At 46.7% G+C, this 18,270-nt stretch overlaps 1 protein-coding gene across 13 annotated transcripts in view; it reads left to right on the top strand.

Moving 5' to 3' along the window:
• ZFHX3 (zinc finger homeobox 3) overlaps nt 1-18,270 on the top strand; it is a 618,952-nt gene that overhangs the window by 532,093 nt on the left and 68,589 nt on the right. For all 13 annotated transcript variants that reach the window (XM_080552446.1, XM_080552438.1, XM_080552447.1 and 10 more), the window contains one exon: nt 8,877-9,108. In XM_080552446.1, the coding sequence (XP_080408572.1) occupies nt 8,877-9,108 (232 nt within the window). The remainder of the gene's footprint in view (nt 1-8,876; nt 9,109-18,270) is intronic.

Below are 18,270 nucleotides of genomic sequence, written 5' to 3'. Positions count from 1 at the left end.
GATATGGCTCTGTCATGGCAAAAATTTTGTTGCTGTCTTTGTAACTTCATCCTGTTGCTGTCCATACAATACTTTCCAGGCACTGCTTTTAAAAACAAAGCACAGCTTTTCTGTCATATTTCCCCAAGGATGACAGCATCCATGGAAAATATGGAAGGACAAAGTGGTACTTTCCTGAGGAGCAAAATGTCCTCGGTTCAGATGTTGGTTAGCTTGCAGCGCTCCAGAGGAACCCCACCACCACCAAACCGCCGCGCTGCTCTGCAGAAAGTGCCAAGTAAGGCTCCGCTTGGGTTTGGCACTCCTCATTTGTAACAGGAAAGTGTGTTTCATGTGAAGTTTATTGGGACCGTGTTTGCCAGAGGTACACGAGTGGGTAGCAGTAAATCCCCTTGCAGACACTCAGGACTGTCCCGGGCCGTGCAGTGGGAGCCTGGGGAGCTCGGGCTGGACCAGGAGCATGCAAGGTTGAGGGCAGCACTTCCTAGAACAGCTGATAGGAAATGTACTCTTAGCTGCACTTCGTTTTTATCACTATAATTAGCAAGATCAATGCACACACTCCCCTATTCATCTCCACATATAGCAGTGCTTACGCCTGTGCCTCCCTGGGGAGAGCTGTGTAGATTTTGGGGATCTGGAAAATTCTAGAAAGTTGCAACTGTCCAGGAGTAGAGCTCTTGTGATGGCAGCTCTTGTAAGGCAGTATGGGAGACAAGAAAGTTTTGTGGCGGTGAAACACGGGCAGACATTTCTCTTTTATCCTTTTCTCAGCTGCTTTTTTCTGTGCTGGGGTGAGAGAGGGGATGGCTGGCACAGCTGCACAGCACGGCTGTACACGCGGACTTGTTCTCCTTCAAGCATACAGGAGACATCTTAGTGATGATGCCTTTGTATTTCCAGCGGTCCTATGCAGATTTTCATCTTTTGGGATCTCTTCTAACGAATGATTAATTAGTACTTTCAAGTCTGTTGCACAGTTAAAAGGGGCGGGGGGAACGTTGTGAATGCAAGTTCAACCTTTCTTGGCTCTTGTTTTCTGTTAATCTGTGTCATTTTTTGTCCACCGACCCTGGGGGACTGTGAATATGTGGGGATTCTGCTCATCACAGCCTGCATAAACCATGTCCTCGTTAAGAGCCGATCAGCTTAGCAAGGCCCTGTGAAGAAGTTAGCTGCCAGAGATGAGCAGGAGCTGGGACTGTTACCTCCCTCTGGGCTTTAGCCCCTCCTCATTAAGCAGGTCCGGGCTATTGATTGGGAGCTTGTGTTTGGAAGAGTCTTACTTACTCCATGCATTATCTTGACAGATTGATCAGACCTGATTGAGAACCTCTTAAAGGAACGAACAGCTGTAATGGGAAAGTTGGACTCTGTCATCCGTTAGGATGATTCTGGGAGCGAGAAGAACGAGGCTGACATCTTGGAGCAATTGTATTTACAATTAACATGGCTGAAAACGATTGCCTCTATTGATCCCCCCTTCCTGCAATTACAGCCCCATTGTTTACATTCCAGCACTTCAGTTATAAAAAGGAAATTCAATAATTATTGCATTATTTAAAGTTAAAGTGCCACAGAGTTTGCTGGCTACGCTTGCTGGTTGATTTAACGTTCAGTAAAATCCATGCTGAGCTCTCCATCTTTAAGCTGAGCAATATTTGGCTTTTAATGAGACTTCAAGGGCTGGTGGAGCAAACCCAATTTGCTGGATGGCTTTTGAGGCCGTTTGTGGGGGAACCCCAAAGCATTTCAGAATGGCAAGCACCAGCCTCACGGCCACTGGGGAGAGCATCTCTGGCCCGCATCACCCGCCTGGCTCGGGCCCGGGGGGACAGCTCTTCCCATGCTGCAAGGGTCATCGGCTGTCACTTACAGGTACTGATATCTATTTGTTTGCCCTGTGCGATGTTACTGACATTTCCCTAAGTATGCCAGGTCTCTGCTAAACTGCCCTGTGCATTGTTGCTGGGATCCTTTCTGAGGAAAGTTGCTTGTTGTTTCTAAATATGAAAATACGTATTCAGAAGGTAGGGAGTGGTTGTTAACTGGGGCTTTCAGTGGTATTCGTGAAGCCTTACTGTGTGATTCAGGGACTTGCATCAAGTATCTTGGCCTCTTTGGCAGGAGAGAGTACTACATTTCCAGCCTTTTGAAAAGAAAAATAAAGATCAGAAACCAAAAAGTAAATCAAAATCCAGTTTTGTTGCGCAAAATCTCCTTGTCCGTATCTTGTGGTGGTGTTCTTAAGGACTTGGGTGACACTGAGAAAGCTTTAGGGGCGGAGAGGAGTGATGCTCACCAGTAGGGCCGTTCAAGTTACCGCGGGCTAGACTGCAAAAACTTGTGGCCACAAGAGTCTGCACTTCCCAGCATTTGCAAGCTGCTAGAAGGGAGCTGTTACGCAAGGAGCTGGAGAGGCTGGAAGGAGCGAAAGGTTTTGTAACATTACTTCTTCAGAAGCAGTAAACAATTGCAGGACATTGAAGTACAAAAGATCACAAGTTCATCTTTTGAACCTGCTGCATGGAGAATCAATTTTTTCCTCCTTTCACAACATCTGGGCCGGGGGGCAGCTGTGTGCACGCCCGCCTGTTCAGCGCCTAGCCAGCATGTGTTCTCGCTGCCTGCGCGTCCTCCCCAGCGCCTCCCTCAGCTCCAGGAAATTCCAGCCAGGCCTGCAGGTGTGAAAGGAGAGCAAGACGGATGGGTCAGCTCTGACTTTTATGGAGTACTTGGAACAGACCAGGATCAGACAGCTGCTTCCACATGACTTTCATTAAAAATTCAGATTCTTCTCTTCTAGGAACGTGTGATTTATCTCATGCAGCAGATCAGAGGCACATGGGGTCCAAGAGACACTTCTGAGGTCTGCTGCAGGGTCTGGTCCCTGTCCACGGTGACCTGTAGCCTCACCTCTAGCCCTGGTGTAAGGTTCATGTCTCACCCAGCTCCCTGGGAGTGCATCAGCCCAGGCATGGTTCTTGCTGGCATATGACATGTTTCCTCCCAAGCCCGTTACTAATTACCCGTGTCTGACTTCACCCTGAGGAAGAGTCTGTCCCACGACATCCTCCTCTACTGCGGATGTGCTCGTAGTGCTGGCGTGCCTCCAGCAACTCCTCCCGAACACAGGAGTGTTTGCTAGTGTTGGCTTTCACAATAACCATGCGTGGTTCAATATCTCACATAATCTCCGCTGTGCTTCCCTGGTTCTGCATGCCTTGTGGCTGCTGCAGGTTTGTCAGGGGTCCTGCTGGCTCCGTGTCCGGTGACTGGTGCTGGCTGGCCGTGGGTGCTTGCAGGAAGACGTAGGAGCAGTGCAAGCTACGGCAGTGCTCCCTTCCACAGCTTTTGCCACCCCTCAGCAGTTTTTGGCTCCATCTTCCTCACTTGCATCTGTCACATCTGTCAGTTCTGTTAAATCGTTATTAATTTTACCCGTGGAAGCAGAATAGTTGTTGTCCTGAGTTCAGTGGTAAGAGGAATGCTACGTGGGGGGAAGAGACACAATTTGATTTCTGACGCAGTTCTTCTGAAAACGTTCAAGACTTGAGGACTTCAGTGGAACGTTTCTTAAAGAAGTTCTTGGTAATTCAGAGGCTTCTCGTTTTGTGGAAGGATTGTCCTGTAATGTGAGAACCAGCTGGAGAAAATGACTTCAGAAGTAATTTGAAAGAGATTTTTCTAGACTGCTTCTCAGATATCCATACCACCATGTTTGCTTTACCGAGTGATCAGAACTGGTAAGCAAGAAGTGTGTTTAAAAAAAAAAAAAAAGGGCAGGGTAGTCAAATTGTGGTGCGGGTTTTTTTTTTTTGTGTCCCACCTAGCATTCTTGCACACACCTCATATTTAGTTAAGATCTAAGTTGCTGTTGAGGCTGGAGATCCAGCTAGCCAGCTGCTGGTGAGGAAGGATTTCTTTTTGTTAGTATCATTTCCTATTTGCTGCATAGAGTTAACGAAAGAGATTATTTTTCCGCTTTGGGTTTTGGCCCTCATGCCCATTACTTCATCTGCGTTTCCTGCCTGCAGACACCTTGATCTTAGCAGAAAATCTTTGTAAACCTGAGAGGGGAGCTGGAGAACACAACTGCTTGTTGGGGGCAATTACGGAGTTTCTTTCTACTGTTTGTTGTCTTATTGAGGTCTGTAGAAGTTGAGGGCTATACTCAGTCTTGCAGAGCTTTCTTACAGGGTCTACTGCTTTTTGTGCCACCAGGACCTCCTGAGGGTGGAGGTGCAATCTCAGGGCTTGCAGAGATGGTTGATTTCACAGCTTGCAGACCAAGGACTGGTGAGGTTCCCACTCTTGTCAGCGTAGGTTCACCATGAGCAGCTTCTAGGGCCCTCCAAAGGGGAAGCAAGTGATAAAGTTAAGATTGCATAGAAATTGTGCCTTTTTTCTAATGAATAATAAACATCAAAAGGAACAGGTAGTTCAAAGTGATTATGACTCCTCCCTAGTGAACTAGGGTGACAGTTCAGATACGCCCCATAAAAGTATCTGACCCACTAAACATCGCAAATGGATTATGGAAAGCAACTTTGTCCCTTCTAGCAACAGAGTGCTGTAACAAGCATCGTGTGTTCACGTTACCATAGGAATTGAGCTCTTTACACGATGGGTGTAATAAACTTGATGCAGAAGAGGTTTCAAGCAGGCATGGATTTGACTTCTCTTTAAATTTAAAATACGTACAAAAGTTTTTAGAAATCGGATTAAGTAGTAAGCGTTACATACGGAAAACACCTACAAAGGTATTCAGCAGGAGAGTTTATTACTTGTGTGGTGGTAGCCACATGAATCCTTAGTTCTCGTTAAAATGGTCTCGTCTCTGAAAAGTTAGTCCAAATACATGGTGTGGGGGTGAGAAGGACTGCCTGCAGCCAGACAGATTAATACAGCTGTTTCATTAAATTCCATGATCTTTGAAACATACTGTGGGTGAAAAAGTGCTAATGGGGAAAAGATAAATGATAAAATAAACAAAATTTGGGGTATATGTAGGATGGAGGTGGAGAGGAAGAAAAATGGAGTATAGCATCATTCCTTAGTTTGTTTAAAAATTGGATTTCCATAGTCATACGCTATGAGCACTTATTATGCTATTGTTTATTAGAAGAAAACATTTCCAAGCCAGATGTTAGCAAGCAGGGGCTGGAGAGGCAGCCCATCAGTCCGGTGGTGGTCAGACCGTCCCAGCGCCCCACGCTCACGCAGGTGTCTCCTGCCCTCGCTGCTCTGCCCCTTCTGCTTTTCTGCTTCCTTAGCCAGCCGCTGTGCTAGCAGGCTGTCGGCAGCCCTTGCGCTCTGATCTGTGGGTGTGTGTAAACACCTCCCTCTCCCTTGCTCTCTCGTGTGGAGGGGCCAGGGGCTGCGTGTGGTGCCGAGCCTGGAGGGACTTGCTGTCTGCTGGCCCGTGGGCACTCTGCAGGACGGATAAGCACAAGTTACAATTTGTTCTGCTGATTCTTTAAACTGTCTTCACGTCCGGATCCTCTGAATATGCTGCTTTTTCAAGCCAAACCCAAAATGCAGGGAAGGTGGAGTGGTTATACAGGATTTCCTAAACCGGTCCGAAACACCAGCCTGGCGTTGGTTCGGGGCAGAGCTGGAGCCGTCCTGGCTGTTGGCAGGCGCGTGGCAGCCGGGCGGGTGCCTTTGCTGCGGAGGTAGCCCCGGGCTAGCGCTACCCGAACGAGGAGCTGATCGCTCCGGCCTCCTCCGCCACCGGGGCGGCTGCTGGTGGCACCTCTGCCGCGTGCCAGGCCCCCGGCTGCGTCCCGGCACAGCAGCAGCTCTCGGCCTGCGTCGGGGAGGCTCTGCCGGGCACCGGCTGTCGCGGGGCAGGGCAGGTCGGGGCGGGAGGTTCTTGGTGCCGACCTGAGATTACCAAACTTTGTTCCTGTAACTGGTTGGGAACCGGTACTCCGTGGGGCAGGGTCTGTGGTACAGGTTCGGGGGGAAGCAGTGTAAGATTATGGCAAACGAAAGAAATTGGGTCTTTGAATAAAATCCTCCTTTGTGAGAGCACAGCTTTGCATGGAGATCCGAGCATTTCCCAAATGGAAGATGGGCTGGATTTGGTGTGATTTGTGTGTCGGAATAGGCGTTGTGAGTGGTACGGCGGTGTGCTGCAGTTAGCGTTACGTACAGGAACAGCCCTTGTCCCCCTGGGAAGCTTTACTTGTGAGCCGTATGGTTTCCATCAGAGCGTTCTTCTGTCTGTTTCTGATTTAAAGTGTAGCTTTGAGTAAACCTGATCAATATTTTGCATGCCATGCGTGAAGAGCCAGATGTTGGAAGTTTCCTATCACTGAAAGGGAGGGGGGTGGAGACCCCACTCAGACTTGCAGAAATCAATGTTCTCTGACAGAATTTGGTTGGTTTTCCTAGGAACAATGTATTTTTTTGATTTTCAAGTTGATTTGTCTTCTAATGAAGTCCTGGTTTCATATTTTGAACTTTTTTTCTGTGGTGTGGATAAATTCTCACGATGGGAAAGATTAACGGTATGATGGACAATAACCACACTTCTTGCCCAGTGTTTCATCGTTTCCAGTAGCTTGCAGCTAGTACTTCCTTTTGTGTCTCGTCTCACTCTGGCCTCTCCTGTCCTCTGTTGAAAGACAGATGCAGATCGCTGAGGTGGATGTGCCATATACATTGTGGTCTTGCTGGTTTTGGCAACTCTGTCTTCACTACTCCAGCACAAGAGGTGCCTGGACATAGCTCCATGGAGCTCCATATCCGTGGAGTGGGAGCAAAAGAAGAACAGAAAATGAGACACGTTTATTAAACTGTTTAAAATAGACGTTCTCCTAAAATCTTCCTTTAAACCAGAGCAGTTCAGGCTGTGCTTCTGGTTCCCACAGAGACCGTGTCCTTGCTATTTCCTTGAACCTGTGACCAGATTTTTCTGTAATTGCTCACCAGGGGTTTCCTGTGCCTTCTTGCAGAAGAGCTACCGCTGAGCTCTTTCACACTTTCCAAGCCTGAATGTGCCGTTTGTAGGACTAGGGCTTCCCTGATGTGTCTCAGCTGAAGGAAGGAAGCAGAGGTAGTGCATCTCCTGCAGCAGAAGCTCCAACCCACAGGAAGGTGGGACAGTGGGGGGATTTTATTGCAGAAATTGGATCTAAGCAGAGTAGAACAAGGCTGGTTAAGCTGGGCCAGGCGAGTCAGTCATATAGCTTTTGTGACTGGCTCGCTAACCTTGGCTTTTTATGTCTTAAGCCATCGCTCTTTTTCTGGCTCAGGAAGAGGGTAATGCATGCAAACAATAGAAGTAAGAGGAAGAAGTAGTTCTTATGAGGGAAAACAGCAAAAAAATCTTTTGAGGGCACCGGTGGGATTAGTGCCCTGGTGGATTCTTCAAATATTACAGTGAATTTAATTAAATACATCGTGATCCCCAAAGAGGCTAGTCTAATTAGCCAGATCTAGAATACATTTATTCTCTTCCCTCGCACTTCCAATCAGAAGCCTCAGCATCAGCTCCTATCCTATTTTTAATCATTCCTAGACTCAGAGGGCTCTCCTTCCTCCGTGTTAGCTAAGCACACAGAGCTGGGTAATATGTCTCTAGTCTTATCTTAGCTGTAACTGAGATAATACCCTTCAGAAATTTTACCAGAAGGTCCTGGCTGCACGTAGGCAATATTTTTGATTGACAAGCCTGGAGATCATATCCAAATCACCCTACTTATGTGCCTTGAGTGAAACGTGTGGTGAGGAAAGAGTGTCGTGAGGTGACTCAGGAGATGGAAAGGTCTTGAGGTTGGATGGTAAGAGCTGATGTGGATTATTTCATAGCTGTATCGTAGGTGTGTGGTGGAAACACCAAACAGCATTCACTGAGGAGTCTTTCATGTTGTTTGGCTTTGGTATCCATTTCTCTTCTCATCGCAACAAGCCCTTACTGCGGGAGTCAGGAATGCTACTGTGAAATCTCTGGGATTCTCCCCAAACTGAGGGGGAGCGGCTGTGCTCTGGCTGCCAGCATAGCTGTAAGCAGTGAATTCTTCCCTGTGGTTTTAAGAAATAATTGCTGCGTCCTTGGGATCCATAACATAAAATAGTTAATCGTTTCCCTAGCAGTGTGGACCACTGTGCTAAGCAACTGATAGATTTTTGTCAAATAACCAGGGCACAATACTCTCAAATTAGCTGCATTGGCTGTGATAGCACAGTTTTGGAGGGTGACAAGTGTTTTTCCCAAGCGCTAGCCTCTTGTGGTGACTGCCAGCTGCATGCTTACCGTTGGTTTTTCAGTCTGGATTGCTGTCAGGACTGCCTTCTGGGCCAGACTGCTGCTTTCTTCCAGATTCGAGGGAGTGAAACCAAAACTCCAGGGAACAGAGCGCCAGGTGATGGGATGGCACACGCTCCGTGCTCCGCTTCCATACACTGTTTTCAAGACCTCTCCATGTAATGGGTTCATTGCATTCTAAAATTGCTTTTATTTTATCCTTCTTGGTTTCCAGCGAGGATTTATTAAATTTAACTTTATCTGTTTGACGTGAGGTTGGATGCCCTCCCAGGATAAGCTTTAAATATGAAAGGATTAGCCATGTGTATGTTGTGAATAGTTGTTAATGCTGGATCTTGTATCTTCTTTCACTGAAGATGATCTTGCCTATCTCATTTTTTTTTCCTGTGCTCAATTCAGTGTGTTATGTTTTTCTTGCTTTTTAAGCAGGAGAATGTGTGGTATCTTGAGAATAAACAGTCTTGATCTCACTGTTTCTTTTTCAAAAAGTGGTTTCTTACCTAATTCCCAGGTTGCTTTTAGCAATTTGCAGTGGACTAACCCAGAGAGATTGGAGATGATGCAGGAAATTCACATCTCTCTACTTTGTTCTTCACAGCACCTTCAGCATCATGAGAGCGGGGTTGAGGGTGAAAGCTGCTATTATCACTGTGTCCTCTGTAACTACTCCACCAAGGCCAAGCTGAACCTTATCCAGCACGTACGCTCCATGAAACACCAACGGAGTGAAAGCCTGCGTAAGCTGCAACGCCTCCAGAAGGGTCTCCCTGAAGAAGAGGAAGACTTGGGACAGATCTTCACCATCCGCAAGTGTCCAGCTGCTGATGCTGGTGAGTGCTGCTTCTCTTGCACGAACAGCATTGGGCTCCCAGCTCGTGTGCGTCGCAGTATTTGACTAGCAGCATTAGGCTGTCTGCAGTTTCTTGGCGAGCTCGGTGACTTTCTTGTTTCTCCTCTCTGTTTGGGGGGTTGATGCTTCATTAATAATATGTTATGGAACATGTCCTGAAGTATGACAGGACCCCCGTTGTACCTACGGTGTCAGGGATAGCTCTGCATCGTAGGGCTTATGGTTGGTGGCTCTGAAGCACTGGCTAGTTAGACACATGCTGCATTTCATACTTGTAATTTTCTCAGTTCCAGTAGGGTTAAATGCAAGTTTGACATGTAGAGAAGTGTGTATGTTCAGGTTATTGTCTTAAACAGTGGAATATTATGGGTCTAAAGATAAGCAACATACGGACAATTCTAACAGATTAGCGAACTATAATTTCTGTAGATATTTTTCCTTGTGTCAGGTGATGTCTTGAGCACCACTGCATTCCTGTCCCAGCTTGTTTGTTGATTTTTAGTCTGTCAGTCACAATGGGTCTTGAGGAGGAGCTGGTTGAGAGGGGTGGGCGGAAGAAGGGGCAGATGTGGCAAATGTGTTTGCCAGTTTTCTGTGTCTCCTCTTGACAAGCGGAGACATGGCGTGGGGCAAGCGCTTGCTCATGCAGAAGGGACATAGAGTGAAGAAAGAGAGCAGTGAATCTAACAACAGAAAATGTGCCCTAATGGGGATAGTTAGTGTGGGCAAAACAGAAATTACGTTTTGTTTAACCATTTAAAGGATTCAGAAGCTTTTTATGTTAGGAAAAGTCAAGATCTCATAAAGTCCTCTTTGGAGGGAGGAGGAGGAGAGCCTGCCCAGGAAGGCTGGTGTGTGTGCTGTCAGGGGCGTGATGCTGGAGCCGGGGGGATGCAAATGGAAGTCATCACAACCGTCCTCTGAGCTGCAACCAGACTTTCATCCATGACTGCTGTGGAAGTGGCTGTTTCTTACAGAAAGGTGTTCTGAGGATCTGGTGTTCTGCAATTAATAGCCATAGTGAGAGACGAGGAACCAGGATGGTTTTTTTTATTAGGAATTAAATTCGGTCTCATGGAAAAAAGTGACCGGTCCATGAACTCAGAGGCCCAGTGGAGTTAAGTGCATGGAATATGCTTTCCCAAAGGTCACAGGGACAGCACGCTGTAGTTGCTGCGCCGTGCTGGAGGGGACTGCAGCTCTTACAGCAGTTCTGCTTCCCCATGATGCTCCACTTAAAAAAAAAAAAAAAAAAGTTCAAAAGAACATATTGACCAGTATTGTATGGTTTGTGAGTTTCTTAAAAGTAAAAGGAATAGAGAGGAGACACCATCTGTGCCCTTTTGTGACACACAGAACAGTCTTGAAACTCTGTTTATACTTGCTTTTTACTTCAGAAATGTTTTTCCTCCATATGTCTGCCAGGATTATGGCATTGCAGATACTGAGACTGCAGAAGCTGACTAGCTGAGAAGAGTTTGTCAACCATTTTAAGAGGTTTTTTGTTTGTTTGTTTGTTTTAACTAAAAGTCTTGACTGATCACTAAAAGGGAATCTCAGTTGGAAAATACTTCACTTTTTCAAATGGCTTGAGATAATTTCCTTTAAGCTTGTTGGTTTTTTAACAAAAACTGAGTTAAAAAAAGACAGCAAGAAGAGGCCAGAGGCCAGGGCACGCAGCGGGGTCACTGCCAGCACACCCGAGGTGCTTGTCACGCTGCTCACCGCAAGCAACGCTGGCCTGGTGCAGGCCACGACACCTGGTTCCTCAGATTGGGTTTATTCAGTGTAGTTTCTTCAAGCATAAAAAGCTCTGCTCCGAACAGGCTGATCCTTCCTTTTTTTTTTTTTTTTTTTCCTTTTTCCTGCAACTTTCAACCTTCCAGTGCTATATAATGCTGCTGTTACTTATTGTTTAGCTGGCTGTGGTTATTCTTCTGCAGTGATGCGGAGCAGGAACAGACACATAGCTACACTTTCCTGACGGGTTTGCTTTGTCTCGGTTTGAAGTTTGTCCGTGTATTTGGCCGCCATGCACACGGCATGTGTAGGTGCAGCCGTTCAGAAGAGCAGCGTGCTGCTGGGGGGGCTTCACGCACGTCCCTCATGGGCACGATGCTGTCAGAGCGGGACAGGCTCTTCCTCCCAGAGCGGGGCTGCAGTTCTGTTTGCAGCTTGCTCTTTGCGCTTATTCCTCTTGTATAATATGATGCTGTCTCTACTGTATTCCTCTTATGTTTTTTATCCTCTTTTCTGTGGGCTAGGCAGACTTCCCTCAGTGCTTTTTGATGAGAAGTCTCTTGTGATAACTGATAACACGAGAAAATCTTTCCTGTGTTTCAGACGCCTTGAGTAGAATGTGCTTTTCTGATCTGTGACACTTCTCTGTCGATGGGGCCCGCAGGGAGAGTGACTTTTTTCCTGGTTTGCTGCATTACAAGTGTAGTAGTTTGTTTTGATGCCTGCTATTACTCCCCGGTAATCATCGTTGCGATCCTCTCTCCTCTTCTAGTTAATTATATTTGTTTAGAATTCGTTTTCCCTACAAACACAGTAGTAGCAGCTTTCATTTTTTCCAAGGCAAGTCCCCTTCTGTTACCACTGATCTTTCTGTGGACTCTTAAAGCATTATATTCCTCGCAGCTCTTCTGCCTTCTGCAAAACTTCCTTGCGGACGGTGGCCCGGCCCTGTCCAGGGCCTTGGCCCTGTCCCTGCGTGGTGCTCGGCGTGCGGAGGGCAGGGCGGGCCGGCAGAGCAGCTCCCTTCTGTGCCCTTCTGTGCAGGTGCTGCATGGCCGCGGCGGTGCTGTGCGGCCTCGTCCCACTCCCGGTGCTTCGGTCCGCTGAGCTAAGAAGGCACGCGTGTAGGGTGGTGTTGTAAGGGGTCCCGAGTTTCCAGGAGGTGATGGGCTCCAGCCGGCTGCTTCCAAGGGAGGCCCCAGGCAAGCTGCGACCCACGGCGAGGTGCTGGCTTCCCCCTGCTGAAGTGAGCACGTGGCAGCCACCATCGTGACCTCTGGTGCTAGAGATCTCTGTGGCTTTGCTAGAAGTACTGAAAGATCCTTTACCACTTTTTTTCTTCCCCTAAATTCTTCCAGCTTTTGCCAGTCTCCTCGTCTCTAACTTTACATAAAGCTGTTGGTTACAGCAGCTTCGCCCTTTTGGTTGTAGCCTTTTGTAAATGGGGCTGCATGGACCAAGTAAGTCGAGTGGCGTTGTTCCCCTTCCCACTCTGTCCTCCTTTGCCCTGTGGCAGGGACAAGGTGCCAGGGTTAAACGCGTGTGTCTGCGTGTACTTAACGCGGTGGTGTGTGCAAGCGTGTAGGAAAAAGCATTGCTGTCTCTGGGGTGGTACGTAGATATTTGCTTGTATAGAAGCATCTCAATCTGTTGGAAGAGAGTGTCTGATCATACCTTAATTAGTCCTCTAACAATCTGCAAAGGTCAGTGCCAATTGCCTGTTCATTTACATTTGTAATTGTGATGGTTCTTGATTGCACATTAGTTGCAACTCATTCCCTCCCACCCCTCAGAAAACACATGCAGCAGTCTAAGCAGCAGCCTTGTAGACACAAGGACCTTTGTCTCTTTGCTTGTGCCAGCAGCACAGCCTTCACTGAAACTTTTGTGTCTTTTATGGAAAAGAGCTTTAGAAGCTACACTTCACTTCCAGTAAAGGGATGATGAAGTCATTGGCAGGGAAATTATATGGACATCAAGCAAAAAACCCAGTCCTCCTTGAACTCGATAATTAAAGACAATTAAACTTTTCTGCTTGCTCTGAGAAGTGTGCTAATTATGCAGGAGACAGGGAGGTGGGCCCAGGCTGGACGTTCAGCTGTTTTGTTGATCAGAATGAATACAGCTTTAGGGGTGGGAGTTTATTTTCCTCTATGGGGTATTTTTGGACATCTATCGCTGTAGTATCTGGGCTGCTGCCACTGCAGATGTCAGCCCCTGGCTGCAGAAGCATCTGTATAACGTTACCCATAAGCTAATTGATTTTTAATGATGGGGGGTTAGGAAAAAAACATAATAAAAACCAAAAGCCTCTCAAGATGTAGGGATGGATGCACTTATGACTCATTAGATAATGATAGAAATAAAAGAATGAAACAACCTGCACCAAATTTTCATTCTGGCTTTGGAAGTGTTTCCTTCTAGAAGGCATCAAGTGCAGGCGGCCCGTTTTATAACTCAGACAACCGTGTGTGGATCAGCCAGCCCAGCGGGACTGCTGCTTCGTCTCCCGCGCACAGCCCTGCTCGCCCTGTTGCATTGCTCTTTACATGAGACGTGGATTTGTTACAGCCCCAGTAGCTGGGCCTTTTTCTCTTTAGGCAAGTGCTGTTTATAATTAATGTTTCCTCCTTTACCTGTTGCTCCTGCCTTGCCCTGTTTCCCATCTCCATGTGCACTCTTTCCATCACTGGCCTCTGTGGGAGGAACAGAGCAGGGTTTGTCTGCTCTTCGCACTGCGTAGGACGGCGGTCTGTCGGGTGTCCGTCAGGTGTCCGTTCCTAACCCAGGATGGGTGCTTCCCGAAGCTGCGTGGGACAGGGTCAGCCACACTCCCGAAGTCAGGAGAAAGTCCTGCTGCTTGCATCGAGCTTGACCTGAGCTGAGGTCCCTCAGGTGGAAGCACCTTGTGCTTGGGTTTAGCGGAATAACTAGAACCAGAAGGCTCGGGTGAAGCTGAGTCAAGAGATGGTATAGTCTCTTGCCCAGGAATTTTGTTTTGATCATCCTCTTTGAATCTCTAAAGAGAAACAGAGATTTTAGTAGATTTAAATACAGATAATAATATGGCACGGCCAAGGAGTTTTGGTAAAAGCGAGCTCTGCAGTTCCTCTGTGGCTAGGATGGCAGGAGGTGTGCACGTGGAAGAGAAGTTCCTGCCCTGAGATACCAACCAACATTGGAAGCTAAGCATGCTGTCCAAGGAAGGAGCAGAGTGCAGCATGGAAAAAGCGTGCACCTTTCTTATTTTTCAAGGTATTTTGAATACCGCAGTCTGGACATAATCTATGTGACTGGTGAAAATTCTTAAAAATAAATAAATAAAACATAGCAAGTAAGCTCCAAAAAAGTCAAATTTAGTGATCTTTGCAGTTGTGCTGGAGGCCATCACAGAGTTTTGCAGTAGGAATTGGATAACTTGTAGAAGCCACGTAATACTTAGTGGGAAAAGCTGACCATCTCTCAACTCTGTGAGTCATCCTGCAGACCATTTTGCAAAGGTAAAAGAATATCTTCTATTCAGTGGGGTTGTAGATCGTTTTTCCGAGCACCATATGCTTCTGGAGAACCTCTTTGTCCTTTTGGACATGGGAGTGTTCTCCTATGACCAGGCTAAGTCAGCCAGAGATACCATTTGTAGTTTTTGAAAAATTTTTTTCCTGGGCTTATGTAAGGGCATGCTGCAGTCTCCTCATTGCACTGCTGAGAGCCATCCCCTATGCCGGACATACTGTTTCAGCAATCCTACTAATCTCTGCCAAATCCTGAGTAGCATCTTCTTCCAACACACAAAGTCATTGTTAGGCGTCCTTGCATGTGAAGAATGAGGGCAGGCTCTCTGGAAGCAGTTGCTAGACTCAGCCAAGTACATTCAAAGGACCTTTTGTTTGGACAGGAAAGGGGCTGGAGCACGGTGTCAGCAGGAGGATCGCTGCCTGCGTGTCTTCCCTTGCCCATCCTGGTCTTGCAGGAATGTCCACGGTGCTCACTATGCAGCAAACAGCAAGGAACTGGCCGTTCTCCCCACCCTGATCAGGTTGATCACAATTTTCTAGAGGAATAGCTTTACTGTAAAGATGTGTCCAGAGCTCCCGGGAGACGGGGGTACCCCACTGCTCCTGATTTTCGCCTCCCTCTGCCCCGTGAGCAGAGCTGGGTGCACCGTCCCTTCACGTGTTGCTCATATTTCAATATTGAACTTTCCAAAGGGCTGCAAACTAAAATGAGGATGTGAATTTCTAATGAACCAAGTATGTAAATAAACATAGCTAAAGCTGTTGCCAGATGAAAAAATCCCATGTGGTTTAAAATAGTAGTTACCAAGCTCAGCGTGGTTTTGTCTGTGGTGGTTGCAGACTGCTGGATGCATATGTTTCTTGCTCCTCTGTTTTTACTCTCAGACATGTGAAAGACTTCGCTAATGCTCCTCTTTCCTAAAAGCAGTTTCTGTAACTGCACCAAGGATATGAAGGCATTGTCGCTAGGAGAGAGGTGGTGGCAAATGGGAACGGAAGCAAGTTCCCACGTGATCGGGAGCAGATTTGTTATTGAAATACTCAGGATGCGGTTTGCAGTATGAAGAGGCTTCTCTTAGACAAAAAGTTCCTATTTAGCAGAAGGGAGTCTTGATGTGAGCCACGTTTGCCTGTATAAATTTGTGACTTAGAACAAAATGTTACCCTCTTCCTGGAGGCCAAAGGCGCTGCTCTTTGAATTTCCCCCTCTCTTATCCAAGCCCTCCAGTTCCTCCCTTTACTTTCCTTAGTGGCCATGCCCTGTGCTTAGGAATTGTGATCAGCTCATCTGTAAAATGAAATGAAGCAAATTGTGGAGAAAGAGGAAGGAGATCTTCCATGGAAATCTTCAGTGAGGGGAACCATCCTCTTATTTTCTCACCCTGAAGAGTGGCAACCATGCGAGGCATTTCTCATTCACAATCATCCAGCGTGGAGTAATTATAAATGTTACATGTTACAACAGGGATGTGACTTGCTCCTTTGGAGTGAATTTTCCATGATTGTAAGCTCCATACTTCCAGTGGAACTTTAAGACTTTGGAAATGAAAATTGGTAATGCCAGATGATATTTCTCCCTGCTTGAAATAACTCAGGTTTATTAATACGTGATGTCCTGCACTTGGTCTCAAGTAAACAAGCTGTGGTCATTACTAATGCTGGAGAAACATGCGTGTTGCTCTCCTCCATCTCATAGAGGTAATGGAGGGTTTCGGAAAGGAATAATGAGTTTGTTTTTATAAGCCTCTCCCCTCTTTTCCATCGGACATAATTGCGCACAGCAATTAAAAACTTCCCAAAGCAGATTACATGTAGAGTGTCTGCCAGAGAACAGCATGCAGAATGAATACTGCAGTATGCACACAGCCAAAAGCACGCTACGGCTCTGGCTCTGCTGGTGATGCCCAGGTTTACCTGGCCAGAACATCTGATGGTGCAACCCTTCCAGACAGCACGACAGCCCCCGCAGTGGGCTAGGGAAGAGCAATGTGCAAGGTGCATGTTGAGAAACTTGGTATAAAACCTCCCATCTACTGCGAGCAAGAGTTCCCAAATGAAGTATTGCATGCCATCTCCTCCACTGCCTTTGTCTCCTATCACTGGAGGAATGCTCCTGTCTCACACCCCTACCAGTCTCCCTCTCCTCCTCAAAACTGGATTCCTTCCTGGTGTTTGAACTCGTTTCACGTGGTTCCCCTGGCCATTTCCAGGCTTGTCCTTGATTGACACATTTAATAATCTGCCAACCGAAATGACAATCTCAGCTCCTGTGTGCAAACATCAAATGCTGCCCAGCTTCATTAGCTTCTCTCAGGCTTTTTACCTCTCTCTCTCTCCCCCTGCAACCCAATATTGTCTTTTCCCAATATGTTATCTGTAAACCCCTGAAGGCAGCAGCCTGCTCAGGCTTTGTTTTGGAAGTGTTGCATGTAAATGCAACCAAATCACTGGTGTATAAAGCGTCAGAGGAGTGCTCAGTGAGCAGCCCAGTCTCAGCAGGTACTTGAGAGCGGGCCAGAAAGGCCACTGGGTGCCTTGTCGCGTGCACCCAGCTTTCTAGGCTGGGGGCTGTTTCCTACAGTGAGGGTGTGCAATGGCTTTGTTGTCTGAAGAGGAAATCCGTTTGTCATCTCGTCCTCAGACGTAGGGAGTAAGACAAGCTATTGTCCTGTTTTGAGAAAACATTCACCCACGGTGCAATAACATACGTGAAATAGCAAGAGAGAGGAAAACAGCTCTTGGCGATATGTATGTTAAGCTGATTAAATTTGCAATTCTCCTTTACTGAAGCATTTCTGATCTCTGTGCCAACCCTACCAAATACCCCCACATGCAGGATTATCATCTTGTTTTCCAAGATCTCATGTCATGTGTGTTCATTTAAAACGGGAGGACAGCTTGTTGCTTTCCCCTTTGTTGTTCTGATGAACCTTGGAATTTTTTAATTTTTTTTTTGTGGATTGAATGGCTTAAGGAATTTTTACCTTTTCCAGCAAGTTCCTCATGGGAGTCACCGTGTTTCTGTGCTGGGTCTCTCCTCTGGAGTGTGTGTTCAGAGACCAGGCAGGTAGCAAGCTCTCTCCGTTACGGACAGAGAGTAAGGTGGAAGCTTTCAGTTCTGCTTTAGTTTTGTGTTGCTTTAATGGTTATCATCATTTTAAAAATATACTACTGGCAGCCAAAGGTCAGGATTGCTGCAGACAGTTCTCATGGAAGGTCTAACAATGTGAGGATAGAGCCATGTGTTTTAAGAAAGTAAGTCCCTTTGGAAGCCTGATTGGACTTCGCTGTCTTGGCATTATTCTGTAGCATAATTTATAACCATTCCCTGCTTCTGTGCATTCCCCTGCCCAAATTCTGAACGCTGTTCCTGTTCGACTGGCATCTTTCTATCTTTGTGCTTATGGGACATCATGGGACTGTTGAGGTCTGGTCTGGCGTCAGAGAACAGAGGAATAAAGTTTGTTCCCCTTTAATATCTGGCAGAGGCAGATTTCCTTTGTTATTTATTTTTTGGGTTGGTTTTGAGTTTAAAGTAAAAAGCAGTTGTGCCCTAGCTCTGTTTTGACCAACCAGCAGTGTATAGATAATCTCTAAAGGATATGAAAGGTTTAATCATTTTAATTTTGTTTTTATTAAAGTTTATCATGACTTTTTCATGTGCCCCTGGTAATGCATGATGGGGGGGGGGGGGGGGTAACAGAAATCTACACAAACCCCCAAGCATTCGCTTAATGAAACTCTCTAATGGGAGGCGCCTGGCGGGAAGGAAGTGGTTAGATAGCTGGGCTGGGGAAGGCAGACCAAAGGCATGCTGTAATATCACTGAAACGTGGCAGGAATCTCATAAACTCCCCATCTAGCTCCAGCAGACACTTGTCATTGGG

This window comes from Anser brachyrhynchus, assembly GCF_964034855.1.
Source record: "Anser brachyrhynchus genome assembly, chromosome: 12".
Classification (NCBI taxonomy): domain Eukaryota; kingdom Metazoa; phylum Chordata; class Aves; order Anseriformes; family Anatidae; genus Anser; species Anser brachyrhynchus.
Note: the sequence above shows the minus strand (reverse complement) of the source record. Positions and strands in the feature narration are given on the sequence as shown.